This window comes from Lepidochelys olivacea (assembly GCF_965140295.1).
Source record: "Lepidochelys olivacea isolate rLepOli2 genome assembly, chromosome: 3".
NCBI lineage: Eukaryota > Metazoa > Chordata > Testudines > Cheloniidae > Lepidochelys > Lepidochelys olivacea.
This window is the reverse complement of record NC_140413.1, coordinates 32110312-32122982: the sequence shown is the minus strand read 5'-3', so window position 1 is coordinate 32122982 and position 12671 is coordinate 32110312. Positions and strand designations below refer to the sequence as shown.

At 42.9% G+C, this 12671-nt stretch overlaps 1 protein-coding gene and 1 long non-coding RNA gene across 3 annotated transcripts in view; one reads left to right on the top strand and one right to left on the bottom strand.

Moving 5' to 3' along the window:
• MBOAT2 (membrane bound glycerophospholipid O-acyltransferase 2) overlaps positions 1-6412 on the bottom strand; it is a 216846-nt gene extending 210434 nt beyond the window's left edge. Inside the window, exon 1 of one of the 2 annotated variants that reach the window (XM_084622614.1) lies at positions 6167-6412. In XM_084622614.1, coding sequence (XP_084478740.1) covers positions 6167-6238 — 72 coding nt within the window. In that variant the 5' untranslated portion in view covers positions 6239-6412. The remainder of the gene's footprint in view (positions 1-6166) is intronic. The other variant, XM_084622613.1, reaches the window with a different exon arrangement.
• A 97-nt stretch (positions 6413-6509) lies between these two features.
• LOC311518974 overlaps positions 6510-12671 on the top strand; it is a 139937-nt gene continuing 133775 nt past the window's right edge. The window contains exons 1-2 of the long non-coding RNA XR_014711168.1: positions 6510-6590; positions 7400-7514. This is a non-coding gene — a long non-coding RNA (uncharacterized lncRNA). The remainder of the gene's footprint in view (positions 6591-7399; positions 7515-12671) is intronic.

The following is a 12671-nucleotide window of genomic DNA, read 5'->3' as shown; positions in this document are numbered from 1 at the left end:
ATTAATGTAAATGGGGGGCGGGGGGGGGTAGGTTCCAGGGAAATTATTTTCGCCAGACAAAAGACATTACATACATATACAGAATAAGTTTTACACAATTTTAAACAAACAATGTAATACTGTACTCAGCAATGATGATTGTGAAGCTTGGTTGAGGTGGTGGAGTCAGAGGGTGAAAGAGGGTAGATCATCCAGCTGTTCCTCTTGCTGTTCTTTTCCAAGTGCTGGGGTGTGCTCAACCCCGGCTCTGCCTCAGGCCCTCCCCCACTCCACCCCTTCCCCCAAGGCCCCACCCCACCCCACCTCTTCCCACCACCGCTCCACCCCCTTCCCCCAGCCTCCTGAATGCTGTGAAACAGCTGCTGCTGCGGGCGGGGGGTGCAGAAAGGGAGGCTGTGCACCTCCCACCCACAGCAATCAGCTGTTTCTCGGCATTCAGAAGGCTCTTGGGGGGGGGGGGGAAGAGGGAGGATGCGCACTGCGTCCTTGCTCCTCCCCAGAACTTCCTGAAGGCCACAAAACAGCTGATAGCTGCTGGCAGGAGGCGTGGGGAGGGAGGAGGAAGTTGCTGATTCGCAGGGCTGCCAGCGGGCGGGACACGCGGGGAGGGCAGCGGGGGGAGTCCGATAGGGGGGCTGCTGGCCCACCCTGGTTCCAAGCCCCTACGGCCAAATGTTATAAGCAAACATTGCGCAACTTTAAATGAGTATGTTCTCCAATAGATCAGAGACTAACAAAGAAACAACGTTAACCAGAATGATGTTAAGTGAGGAGTTATTGTACTGAAAGTTGGAGCCCCTCAAATACTAATTCTCTCCCAGATTTTCTTTTTTAATTCTCACCCTTCCCACACCTATCAGAGATGGCTGCAAAAACCCTCTGAACAAAAGTTAAAATAAAGCCCTATATATCCTTATGTATTCAAATTAATTCTGTAAATTTTCAAGACTTGAAAGTTCACTCAACAGTGGCCAATGAGAAGCTCTCCCAGACGAGTATGGGAACTTCCACTATCAATTTCTGCAGAATTTAAGTTTTTATTTTTAATAGTTACATTTCTAGTCCCTAGATTGCAATTATAACTTTCCACATGCAGATCCTTATGCCTTATTTCATATATGAAATATGTCCAATTGTCTTCCCAAATCTGTAGAGAGAAAGCTCTGGTGATTTTCCCACTGCTCAGAACTTTGCCAAGCACCACCAGAGTGAAATTAGAAAAAACTCTGCTCAGGTTCTCTTCTGATACCCAAAACCCTTTGTGGAGCTGTGCAACTATCAAGAAACACATTAGCATTCTGAAGTAGCAACTTCAGTAAATCAGAGCAGCAGGACTTAAAAACAGAGCCTTAGGGAGAGACAGTGCAGTAGAAATCCCCCCTCCTTGATATCAGGGGGCTATGTATGGGATTGGGGGAAAAGAAACAGAAAGCTCCTGACCCTTCCAACAACCAGAGAAGTTGGAATTTCAAATTTATAAAAAAATTTATAGAAATCCCAGCTGTCACAGTTCAGGGGTAATGCATCTGTATTTCACCCACATGGTCCAACAAGGGCACCCAGTCTAGGCTCCCAGCCCCTCAATCATCCATTTTGGGAGGAGACCCGCGTCTCTCTCCCTCTTGATCAGGGTTTTTTCAGAGTGCACAATTCTCTGCCTACTCTGCGAGTTCCCCAGAAAGCCAGAATGCCTTAATAGCTCAGAGGCTGCTCTTTACTTTCTCTCCGAAGACTATGAACAACTGTAACTGCCAACAGTCACAAACTTTACCACTCAGCTCTTTATAAGCAAGTACATTTATTCATAAGGTGAAAGTACCACAGAGAAAAAAATATTAAAGACAACAGAAGAACCTACATGCACATTAAAAAGCTTACTAGAGACCCCAACTCCAACCTCGGGTTCTGGTAGGTGTCAGTTCTTCAAAAGCCACAATAGGGTTTTTATCATGGTTACAAGTTTGTAACGGTCTCAGATTCAGAACCTGAACACCCATGAATAATTCAGGCTTTCCTTTATACGGCTTGGGTCTTTGATGTTGGCCTCAAGTAAGAGGATCAGCAAACAACAGACCACTCCACAGGGCATAACTTCATAAGGCTGTATTTTTGCATAACCAGTGGTGGGGAATTTGCAATCACCTCCCACTAGATATTCCCCAGGAAAAAAACACTTTGTTCCACAAGTCCATTCTTGTCTGGCACATTGTTCAATGTAGTTTTTTGAAACACCAGGCCTGACAGTTGTCACATCTCCCACTCTTGAGCAGGTCCATACAATCCTGGCCCACAGCAATACATAAATAGGGCCCTACCAAATTCATGGTCCATTTTGGTCAATTTCATGGTCATAGGATTTTAAAAATCATAAATTTCATGACTTCAGAAATTTAAATTTGAAATTTCACAGTGTTGTAATTGTAGGGGTCCTGACCCAAAAAGAAGTTGCAGGTAGGGTTGCAAGGTTATTGTAGGGGGGGCTGCAGTACTGCTACCCTTTTTTCTGCGTTCCTGCTGGCGGTGGCGCTGCCTTCATAGCTGGATGGCTGAAGAGCGGCAGCTGCTGGCTGGGAGTCCAGTTCTGAAGGCAATACCGCCACCAGCAGCAGCGCAGAAGTAAGGATGGCATGGTATGGTCTTGCCACCCTTACTTCTGTGCTACTGCAGGCAGGGCACTGCCTTCAGAGCTGGGCACCTGGCCAGCAGCTGATGCTCCTTGGCCACCCAGCTTTGAAGGCAGTGCAGAAATAAGGGTGGAAATACCACAACCCCTGCTAAAATAACCTTGCAAACAACGCCCCACAACCTTCTTTTGGGTCAGGACCCCCAGTTTGAGAAATGTTGGTCTCCCCCTATGAAATCTGTAACGTATAGGGTAAAAGCACACAAAAGACCCAATTTCACCGAGGGGGGCAGAAGGGGACACACCAGATTTCATGGTCCGTGACACGTTTCTCATGGCCCTGAATTTGGAGGGGCCATATACGTAAACCATTAATTTAATAAAATGGACCCCAAATAAACTTCATTCAATAAAGTCTCCCAAGGATTTTGCAGGAAATTGCCATATCTGTCACAACATCTTTCCCCCCTTTCACCACAGCTGAGGAAAATAGGGGGACTAGTCCTCTCATTAAGTGGTTGACTTTGAAACTCTCAGGTGGATCCATCCTTTCCTGCCTTTCAAATATAACTCTGGCTAGTAGGTACTTGGTTAATTTTTCAAGCCTTGGCTGTACTGAGTGTTTTTCTAAGTAGTATTTCTAAAACCATTTTAAAGCCTGGTCTACATGCATATTTTCATATAATTATTTCTGTAAAAAATCATACCCTTAATCAAAGTTTTAGACTGTCTTCACAGACAAAAAATATTTTTATTTACATTTATTTTAAACAGCAACAGGTGTTAGCCATACTTCTGTAAAATTCTAGTGGAAACAAGACACAAGAGGTTTTTACTAAAGTATAGTTAGACGAAGTCAACATTATATCCCCCATCTGAGTTTAATCTCACCTAGCTACATCACTGTAAAAACTACAGAGCCTTGTCTCCACTATGATTTTTACAGCAAACACACATTACCTATCTCACTGTAAAAACCCACCTTTCTTAACAGTGAAGACACAGCCAAACTGGTACAAATCCCACAAAAGGGATTTGTGTAGCTTTAACTGTAACAGTATAGTTACTCCTTTTGTACTTCCTTGTTCAGCCAGATCTGCTTTTTATAATCCCTAGTGTTTGTACAATATTATTGAAAGGCATACATAACCTTTGCACATACACCAATTTATCCGAACACTTTGTTTCCTTTTAGTCTTTTCCCTCCACTGCTTCATCCCATTTGATTACATCCAACATCCATGTTCTCTCCCTAATTAAACATTTCTTTATGCATCTGTCTTGTGATGAGACTTGTTATACAAAAATCTCAGCTTTAAAGATTTTTTTTAAAGTACTCCAATAAATACAACTTCTTACAGAGTTGTATAATTTCACAAAGCCTTGAATACATACCCTAATCAACATTACTATTGCTTAAATCATGGCTAATGAAAATACACAGCAATTTTCCTTTGTACACATCTACGTATCAACATTAATAGTCCATAGGGCAGGGCAATATAAAAATAAGCGGAGGGGGAAGTATTTTAATGTTCTTGTTACAGACCTTCTAAACTACACACACGGTTTTCATCAAAATTGCCCTGGAAGCTTCCATGTAACTTGCTAGATAAGGGCAAGGTATTTTTCATAAAGCACCTATCTTACAGAAGCATCTGTTGCAGAACACTAGAACAATACAGGTTATAATCCGTATATTGATTAAGATTCTAGATGGAGGCCTTCCAGTCTCTTGGATAAATCATTTTAAATGATGTGTCAGCAATATTTATAAAAACGAGTTTGAACAAGTGACCATATGCCACAAAGTGATGAAAATTATAATGAATGCCAACATTCTGGAATCATGCCATAAATGAGGAGTTATCTATTATTTGTTTTACAACATCCAAGTGAGTTCTAGGTGCTTTACAGAAATAGAGAAGGCGTGGTTCCTGCTTTAAGAGTTTAAAATCTAGAAATAAGAGAGTTCAGATACTAGGCCACATACTTCCTTTGCTACCAGTATGAGATGCATACTGAATCAACTCAAGTTCTACATAGTATCTAGCTCCTGGTGTCAGAATTCACTAGAATTGTCTGCTTTTGGGAGCTTCTATAACAGCCACATATGATTAGAAGCCACAGAATTAGGATATTTTTAGGCTCTTGTATTAGTGAAGTAGAAAATTTTAAACTAAAACTCTTTTTTCTAGAGAGTTTCCTTTCCTCAATATTTAGTCCCCACTGATTTTTACTTGTGAAGTTTGGTTTAGTTATGCCCCTTAAATGCAAAACTCCCTCTATGTACACATAATAGGAGTTCTTCTATTTTCTTTACCTTGCTTCCTTTATTTGCATACTATCACCTTAGAAACTTAGACGCTCTGCCCCAAATCAGCCTTTACACATTTACACATGGTTTTTCTTGTTATTCTTCCTTCTAAAATTGTCTCTCTGCCCATACATCACAGTATCACTACATTTTTTATGAACATTACATATATATTTGTAAAAAGTGTTTATCCTTGGAGTTAGAAGATCCAAGTTTTATTTCCATTTCTTTCACAAACATACTATATGACCTTGGGTAAGTCACTCAACCTGTACATCGCAGTTTCCCCATCTGTAAGCTAGGGATAACACTTTCTACTTTACATGTAGTGAGAGACATAAGGCATCAGGTATTTACACTTCCTGAGATAAAAGGCACTAGGGAAGTGCAGTGCCCACAGGTATATATTAATTATTAAACATTTTGTTTATATAAACAAATACATATATGCACAAAACAAATAATACATAAATGCAGAGTAAGTGTGTTCCATGAATTGCAGAAATTAACTACACTCATGACACCCCTGGGAGGTCAAGTCAATATTATCCCCCCTTCCCAGCTGAGAAAAAAAAAAAAAAAGATTAAATGTCTTCCCCGAGGCCATACAGAGGTAATTACAAAGCCAGGAAAAGAACGTATGGCTTCTACCAGTCCCCTGGTATAACGACTGACCCACACGCACAGGGGTCAACCACCACCATAACTATTTGTAAATACACATATAACTATATTATGTACACAATTTCATTACAGTTCTGTAATACAGTTTAGAACAAGCATTGCAATTAAAAATACCATCTGATGTATGCTTTTGCATTTATCAAAACACTGAGGTACACCATGTGCACCTGCACAAATAGCATTGTTGTTGCCTATTCTCATACCAGATGCATACTCATGTTCATCACATCTTGCACACACACTAGTGTCAGAGATGGGTGGATGCAGGCACAAGCGTTCCTACACACACAAAGGGCTGGATTATGCACACACGCACCCCGCTGCCTGGGCACGCATGGGGGAAGGTGCTGGGGGCTGTCCCCAGACACACACAGAGACGTGCCATGGGCTGCGGGGGGGGGGGGGGTGCATGCAGGGAGAGGTGCCACGGCTGGGATGAGGAAGGAAGGAGTGGGGGATGGGATGGCGTGGAGGGGACTAAACCCAGCCAGCCCCCTCTCCCCACAGGAAGCCGAGCAGGGTGGGCGCCTCCCCATCCTCACCTGGTCTATGGGCAGCCGCACGGCGTTGCTGAGGGGCTGCAGCAGCGTGCAGCCTGTGGTGCTGGTGGCCATGGCGAGGGCGCCGCCCCCAGCCCGGGAGAACGGGGACTGGTCGGGGGGAGGAGGAGGAGAAGCCGCTTTTCCCTCCCGTCTCCCCACACCAGCGGCAGCAGCGCGAAGAGCTCGAACGACGTCGTGACAACAAGAGGCCGGAGGAGGTGGCGGGAGCGGCCCAGCCGCGGAGTGACAGTCCCGCTGCCCACTCCACACGCGGCCAAGCGGTTGAGTGACAGGCGGCGGCTCCCAATCCCCGCCCAGCAGGAGGGCGGGGCAAAGCCGCCAGCCGTCACCTCCCCTTCGGCGCTGATGAGGGCCGCAGGACCGGGTCAGGGGCCGTTGGGCTGGGTTAGGGACTGTCGCTATGGTAACCCCCCTTCACCTGCTGTTGGGGAGTGGCTGCGGGACCCCCAATGGAGAAGGGTCAACAGAACAGGGGGCCACGGCAATGCTTGGGGAAGGGTAATGAGGAGACCCCAGCATTGGGAGGGGGCGTGGCAATGGGGGGTAAATGGAGGCCTCACCCCAGCACTGGAGAGGGGGCACTGACAATGGGGAGGTAATGAGGAGACACCAGCATTTGGGGGGGGGGTTAAGGGCATTGAAGGGGGGTACCAGTAATGGGGAGGGCTGGTTATGGGGAAGCTTGTGCATTGGGAGTGGTACTGGCAATGGTGGGGTTAATGGGCCTCTACCAGCAAAGTTAATGAGGGTCACCAGCACTGAGTGGAAGGGACAGTAGATTAAGGAGAGTGCTTGGTAGTGTTGAAGTGTGGAGGATATCGGCACTTGATGGGGCCAATTGAGGGGTTCAAGTCTGGGAGTGCTGGGGCAGCAGCACTAGATAGAGGGTAGTACCAACCCTAAAGATTACATTGGTATCAGCACTTGCCAGAAGTTGGCACCTTGACAAAATGGGATGGGAAAAGCTGGGGAGCCACAGAATTAGAAAGGTTGAGAGTATTGGTCCCCACTGAAAGGGGAATGGCAGTTGCCTGAGGAACCTAACTGCTACCCTGATAGCTATTGGCCTAGTTTGGGCTAGGAAAATCACAGTGGGTACTACTATGGTGGAGGTTTACAAAACTCTTTGTTGTAGGAGCATGTGGATGTGATAAAGGTGGACAAGGTACCAGAGATAATTAAGGAATATAAACAATTGGCTTTTTCTAACAGTGCAGGAGCAATGTGCCTATTCTTCTCCTAACTTCTCTCAAACACCCAAGAGTTTATGCACTCCACAGGAAGGAATATTACTCGATGGTTATGCAGACATTAGTGGATCATTGTGGTAAGATTTTGGACGTTTACATGTTATACAAGCAAAGTGCACTGTAACAGAATTTTCAAAAAAAGACTTGTAAAAAGATGGCAAAGGGGACTCTGTTCCCATTGAACAACACTGATATTCCCACACTTCAAACCCCTTGGCCCCAGCCCCACCCCAGAGCCTAGGGGAATTTGTGTTGTAGGTTTACATAAAGGAGTACAGACATGATGCTGATGTTTGAAATTCATATTTTTGTATTGGTGCCAATCATACTACTTTTCTAAATCTTTTTTCAAGTTTATAAAAGTTGTTTGCTGCTTTTGATATTTGTTGCTTGACATATAGTATGGTGTCACCATCATTGCACATCTCATTCCTTAGATTGGTAACATGACTTGATTTTTCTAGTATTTCTCCATCTACTCTGGTGGTTGCGTTTGGGACATTGATAGCCATATATTTTGTCTTTCCCTTTTTGAAAACAAACCAACTTGTTCTGGGTGCATCTGCCAAATGATTGGTCTCTCCCACCCACCCCACCCCTCCCAGCAATATGTAGAACTAAGCAGGACAGTGTCATCAGCAAAAATGAGGTTGTCATAAATATAAAGGGAAGCGTAACCACCTTTCTGTATACAGTGCTATAAAATCCCTCCTGGCCAGAGGCAAAACCCTTTCACCCGTAAAGGGTTAAGAAGCTAAGATAACCTCGCTGGTGCCTGACCCAAAATGACCAATGAGGAGACAAGATACTTTCAAACCTGAAGGGGGATGTGGAACAAAGGGTTTGTCTGTCTGTGTGATGTTTTTGCCTGGAACAGATCAGGAATGCAGCCTTACAACTCCTGTTAAGTTAGTAAGTAATCTAGCTAGAAATGCACTAGATTTCCTTTTGTTCAATGGCTGGTAAAATAAGCTGTGCTGCGTGGAATGTATATTCCTGTTTTTGTGTCTTAAGGTCTTGCCTCTGGCCAGGAGGGATTTTATAGCACTGTATACAGAAAGGCGGTTACCCTTTGCTTTATATTTATGACAGAAGTAATCTAGTTGTGCTTTATCATTTGTCCATAAAATTCCTCAGTTGTCCTCTGCAATTATGTTCCTCATGACGTAGTCAATGACCAATGCAAACAATTATGGGGTGTAACACCTTGTGCCTTACTCCATCAGCTAATGGTTTGCAGTGGCAACTGATGTCACCACCTGACTGCACATGAGTCATAGTGAATATGGCTGATTAAAATTGGCAATATTTAGGGCACCTTTTCTATCCCCTTTCCTTTCTAAAAACGTTGAAAAATAGCTACTCAGTCACCTGGGCTGTTGTCAGGCATCCTTGCTGCCCATGATTCAAAGGTGAGCAACCAGAGTTCCAGGTTACCTATGTGCAGGTTTGTGAGTGTGACCCCCAGTGTTGATCTACACCAGTGGTTCTCAGCCAGAGGTCTGGGGGGCGTGAGTGGGTTTCAAGGGGTCTGCCAAGCAGGGTCAGTGTTAGACTCACTAGGGTCCAGGGCAGAAAGCCCAAGCCCCACCGCATGGGACTGAAGCCTGGGGCCCTGAGCAATGTAGCAATTGTGGGGGGCCCTTTGGCATGGGGCCCAAGGCAATTGCCCTGTTTGCTACCCCCTAATGCCAGCTTTTGCATGCAGAAAACCATATGGCACAACCAGGCCATGGAGTTTTTACAGCATGTTAGGGGGGCCTCAGAAGGAAAAAGGTTGAGAACCCCTGATGTACACCACTCAACCATTGCTGCAGGACTTTCTTAATGATGCATGAATGCCTGGGTGTGAGGTGTTTGTTTTAAGTAAGACCACCATTGTAAGGGGAGTGGTCACTTTAGATAAGCTATTACCAGCAGGAGAGTGGGTTTGTGTGTGTGGTGGGGGGGGGGGGGTGAGAAAACCTGGATTTGTGCTGGAAATGGCCCAACTTGATTATCATACACATTGTAAGGAGAGTGATCACTTTAGATACCCACCCCACTCTCCTGCTGGTAATAGGTTATCTTTTCATGTTTTGTGTGTATATAAGGAGGTATCTTTTCATGTTTTGTGTGTATATAAAAAGATCTTCCACACTTTCCACAGTATGCATCCGATGAAGTGAGCTGTAGCTCACGAAAGCTTATGCTCAGATAAATTGGTTAGTCTCTAAGGTGCCACAAGTACTCCTTTTCTTATTGCACAAGGACAATCTCACTCTCTTACCTGCTGGAGTCAAAGGCCAGTGGCATGTAAGGTCACAATGACTGAGAACATCATTAGCTGCAGTGGATAGCTGTTGATATCTTTTGTGCCTTGTCAGGCATTATTTATTCTACAGTATGGTGTTGCAATACCTTTCCATCTGTTGGTCCAAGAGGTATCCCTCACTTCATCTGCCAAAGCAGACGTAGTATGCTGGGAATAGGCATTTCCTCTCATGTCTACCTGGTTTAACTCACTAGTGTCCCAATATGTGGCCACTACTGCATACTAGCAACTACTTGGAGCCATGGGTAAAAGCTGGATAAGAAGTGAGGACCAGTGAAAAAGAACCACTCAAAAAGTGTGATTGTCCTGATTTTCGGAGGTACTATCTCTCCTTCTGGGAGCTGTAAACTAGTGATGGTTGCATGTTATTCAAAAAATACTATAATTATGTTTACCATATTCATAAAAGTAGTTAGTCTGAAGTCTTTGGGAGTACATGCATTAGTAGGATGAGCATAATTTAATCCATAATAAGAGAATCCATTTATTTCTATACCACTCATCAATATAGTATCTGAGTATCTAATTTGAGAGCCAAATTACACGTTTTTTAGAGTAGCAACAAGACTTTTTAAAAGGTGTATAATTTTGCTAGTACCAGAATACTTTGCTCTTTCAAGCATGTTCCTTTGTATTTTGTGCTGCTGGTTGTATATCTGGAAATGTGACTTCAGGACACACGCACAATTACTGCAAAAATATACTCCATGACATCATATTGCACAGAGATTAGTTCTTCTAAAAAGTATTAACAAGTAATGAGACTGTTTAAGCATCATAATATTCACTGACACACATACCATATGGACAAAAGTGCCTACTGCTAACCTTTAACACTTAGGGAAAAATTTGTAAAACTTAATCCCTGATGTAACTCCATGAATTTTATTGGAGTTATACCAAGGATGAATTGACCCAACATGCCTCCCTGGGTTTTGCATTCATATTTTACTTAATTTCTCCTGCAGCCTAAGGCAGATTCTACTGAGAAATTCATTTGGTTTTAAACTCATAGCTTTCAACTGTGTCAGGTAACAAAGTACAATCACTCATTGTAGACCCAAATGTACCTTTGTCACACAAACTTGGTCTGGTGCCTGCTTATTACTGCTATAAATTAGTGATGATAAAAATTCTGAACTTTGAAACAAGTTACATAAAGTGTGAGGCAGATGCAGTGTGGTTTACAGAAATGAGTACAGGTTTAGAAGCCAAGAATACCTACATTCTAATCCCACCTAAACTTTATAAATGTGAATTATCCCATTAAAGTCAAAGGGAGCACAGGTGTAAGTGTCTACAGGATTGAGACCTTAGTTTCTATTTTTTACTGGGATCCAGCTATTTAAAACACAACTCTTTAGAAATATTTAGTTAGATTTTGGGGTAAAGTTTCAGAAGAACTGCTTTAGAGACAGCTTTCGCTAACTCTGAGTCATTGTCTAGTGGCAGTCAGTGTTTATTCCAGAACCTGAAAACCTACAGAGGTGTTGATAGTTATTACATGATGCATAAACTATTCATAGCAAATAATTTACCCAATGAATGTAGCCCTTATTTCTTATTCTCAAATTTTCTTTGAGAAAACTCACCATGCCACAGCAAAAAGTGCCATTTTGAGAGGTACCTTAATAGCCTGTAATTTTAATATAAAAATAAGTTTATACTCTTCTGTCAGTATATGTGCTCTATCTGTACTCAGAAAGTATGAAAAGTATGTTTCAGCGCCAAATTGGGCTGGGATCTTACGACAGGAGTTACAGGAATGTGTATTACAAGTCTCAGAACAATAGTGCCTTGCACCTAACCAGAGAAACTGGTTGTTCTGTTTACGTGAAGTAAAAAGATAATCCCTTCCCCAAATAACTTACATTCTAGGTTCATAATAAGACACACCAGGTGTGAGTGGCCCACAAGGTTTACAGCGAAACAAGCACATTTTGAATGAGAAAGAGAAGTAACAATTTTCTCCTTGTCTACCCATTATCAGTGGACAGAGTTTTTGCAGACATCACAGCAGAAATGAGTCTTAAGGTGGGATTTGAAAGAAGATGGCTTTAGGATGTTTTTGAGGAGTTTCCAGGGGGGGAGGGGGCAGCAATGTATCTGAGAGAGAAGCTGAGAACCTTGGTAGAGCAAAGGTGGCAATTGACATCACAAAAAATCAGTAGAGCAAGTAGGTATGGCAAGGCTAAATCCTGAAGGGACTTAAAGACATAAACAAATTGTGCGTTTGATTTAGGGAACCAGGGGAAACCAGTGGACTCCTGAAAAGAGCGGACTGATGTGGTCAGAGTGATAAGGGAAGTCTGGGAAATTTGGCTTTTGCTTTCAATCAATTCCACAAGCATTACATTCACTCTCAAATTGGGGAAAAGGGTATATTTTATTTAATTGTTTATAACAGTTACATATCCAGTTAGGGAAAAGATCTGTGCACCAAAAGCCCTCTTTGATAAAAAGCTGTGTTGTGCATAGAGAGATTTATGCTGATTGATTAATTCCAGGAAAATAACTATGTATAACACAAACCTCTGCCAGTGTGCTACTATTATTATTTAACTTTCTACCATGCCATAGGTGTTTATTAACATTTTACAGAAAAATATAAAGGCAAGTGTGATGGTGTTCCCCATAAGGCTTTGTCGAAATATGCTTATGAATATATATGACATAACTGCAATATCTTCTATGCTACATATGCCATGTAACATATCTATGTAAAGGTTATGATCTACTGAATCTATTGAGCCTATTTGTATGCGTGTAGCATTTTTGTATGCAAAGTTATGAATATTGGCCGTGTACTGGCTTGATTTCTGAATAACCTTAGTAGAGTATTTGGTCAGTTCCTGGAGAAAGGAATTGGCAAAGTTAAGTGCCCAATCTAGAAGCACTTGAGGAACAATTCATCTTGGAA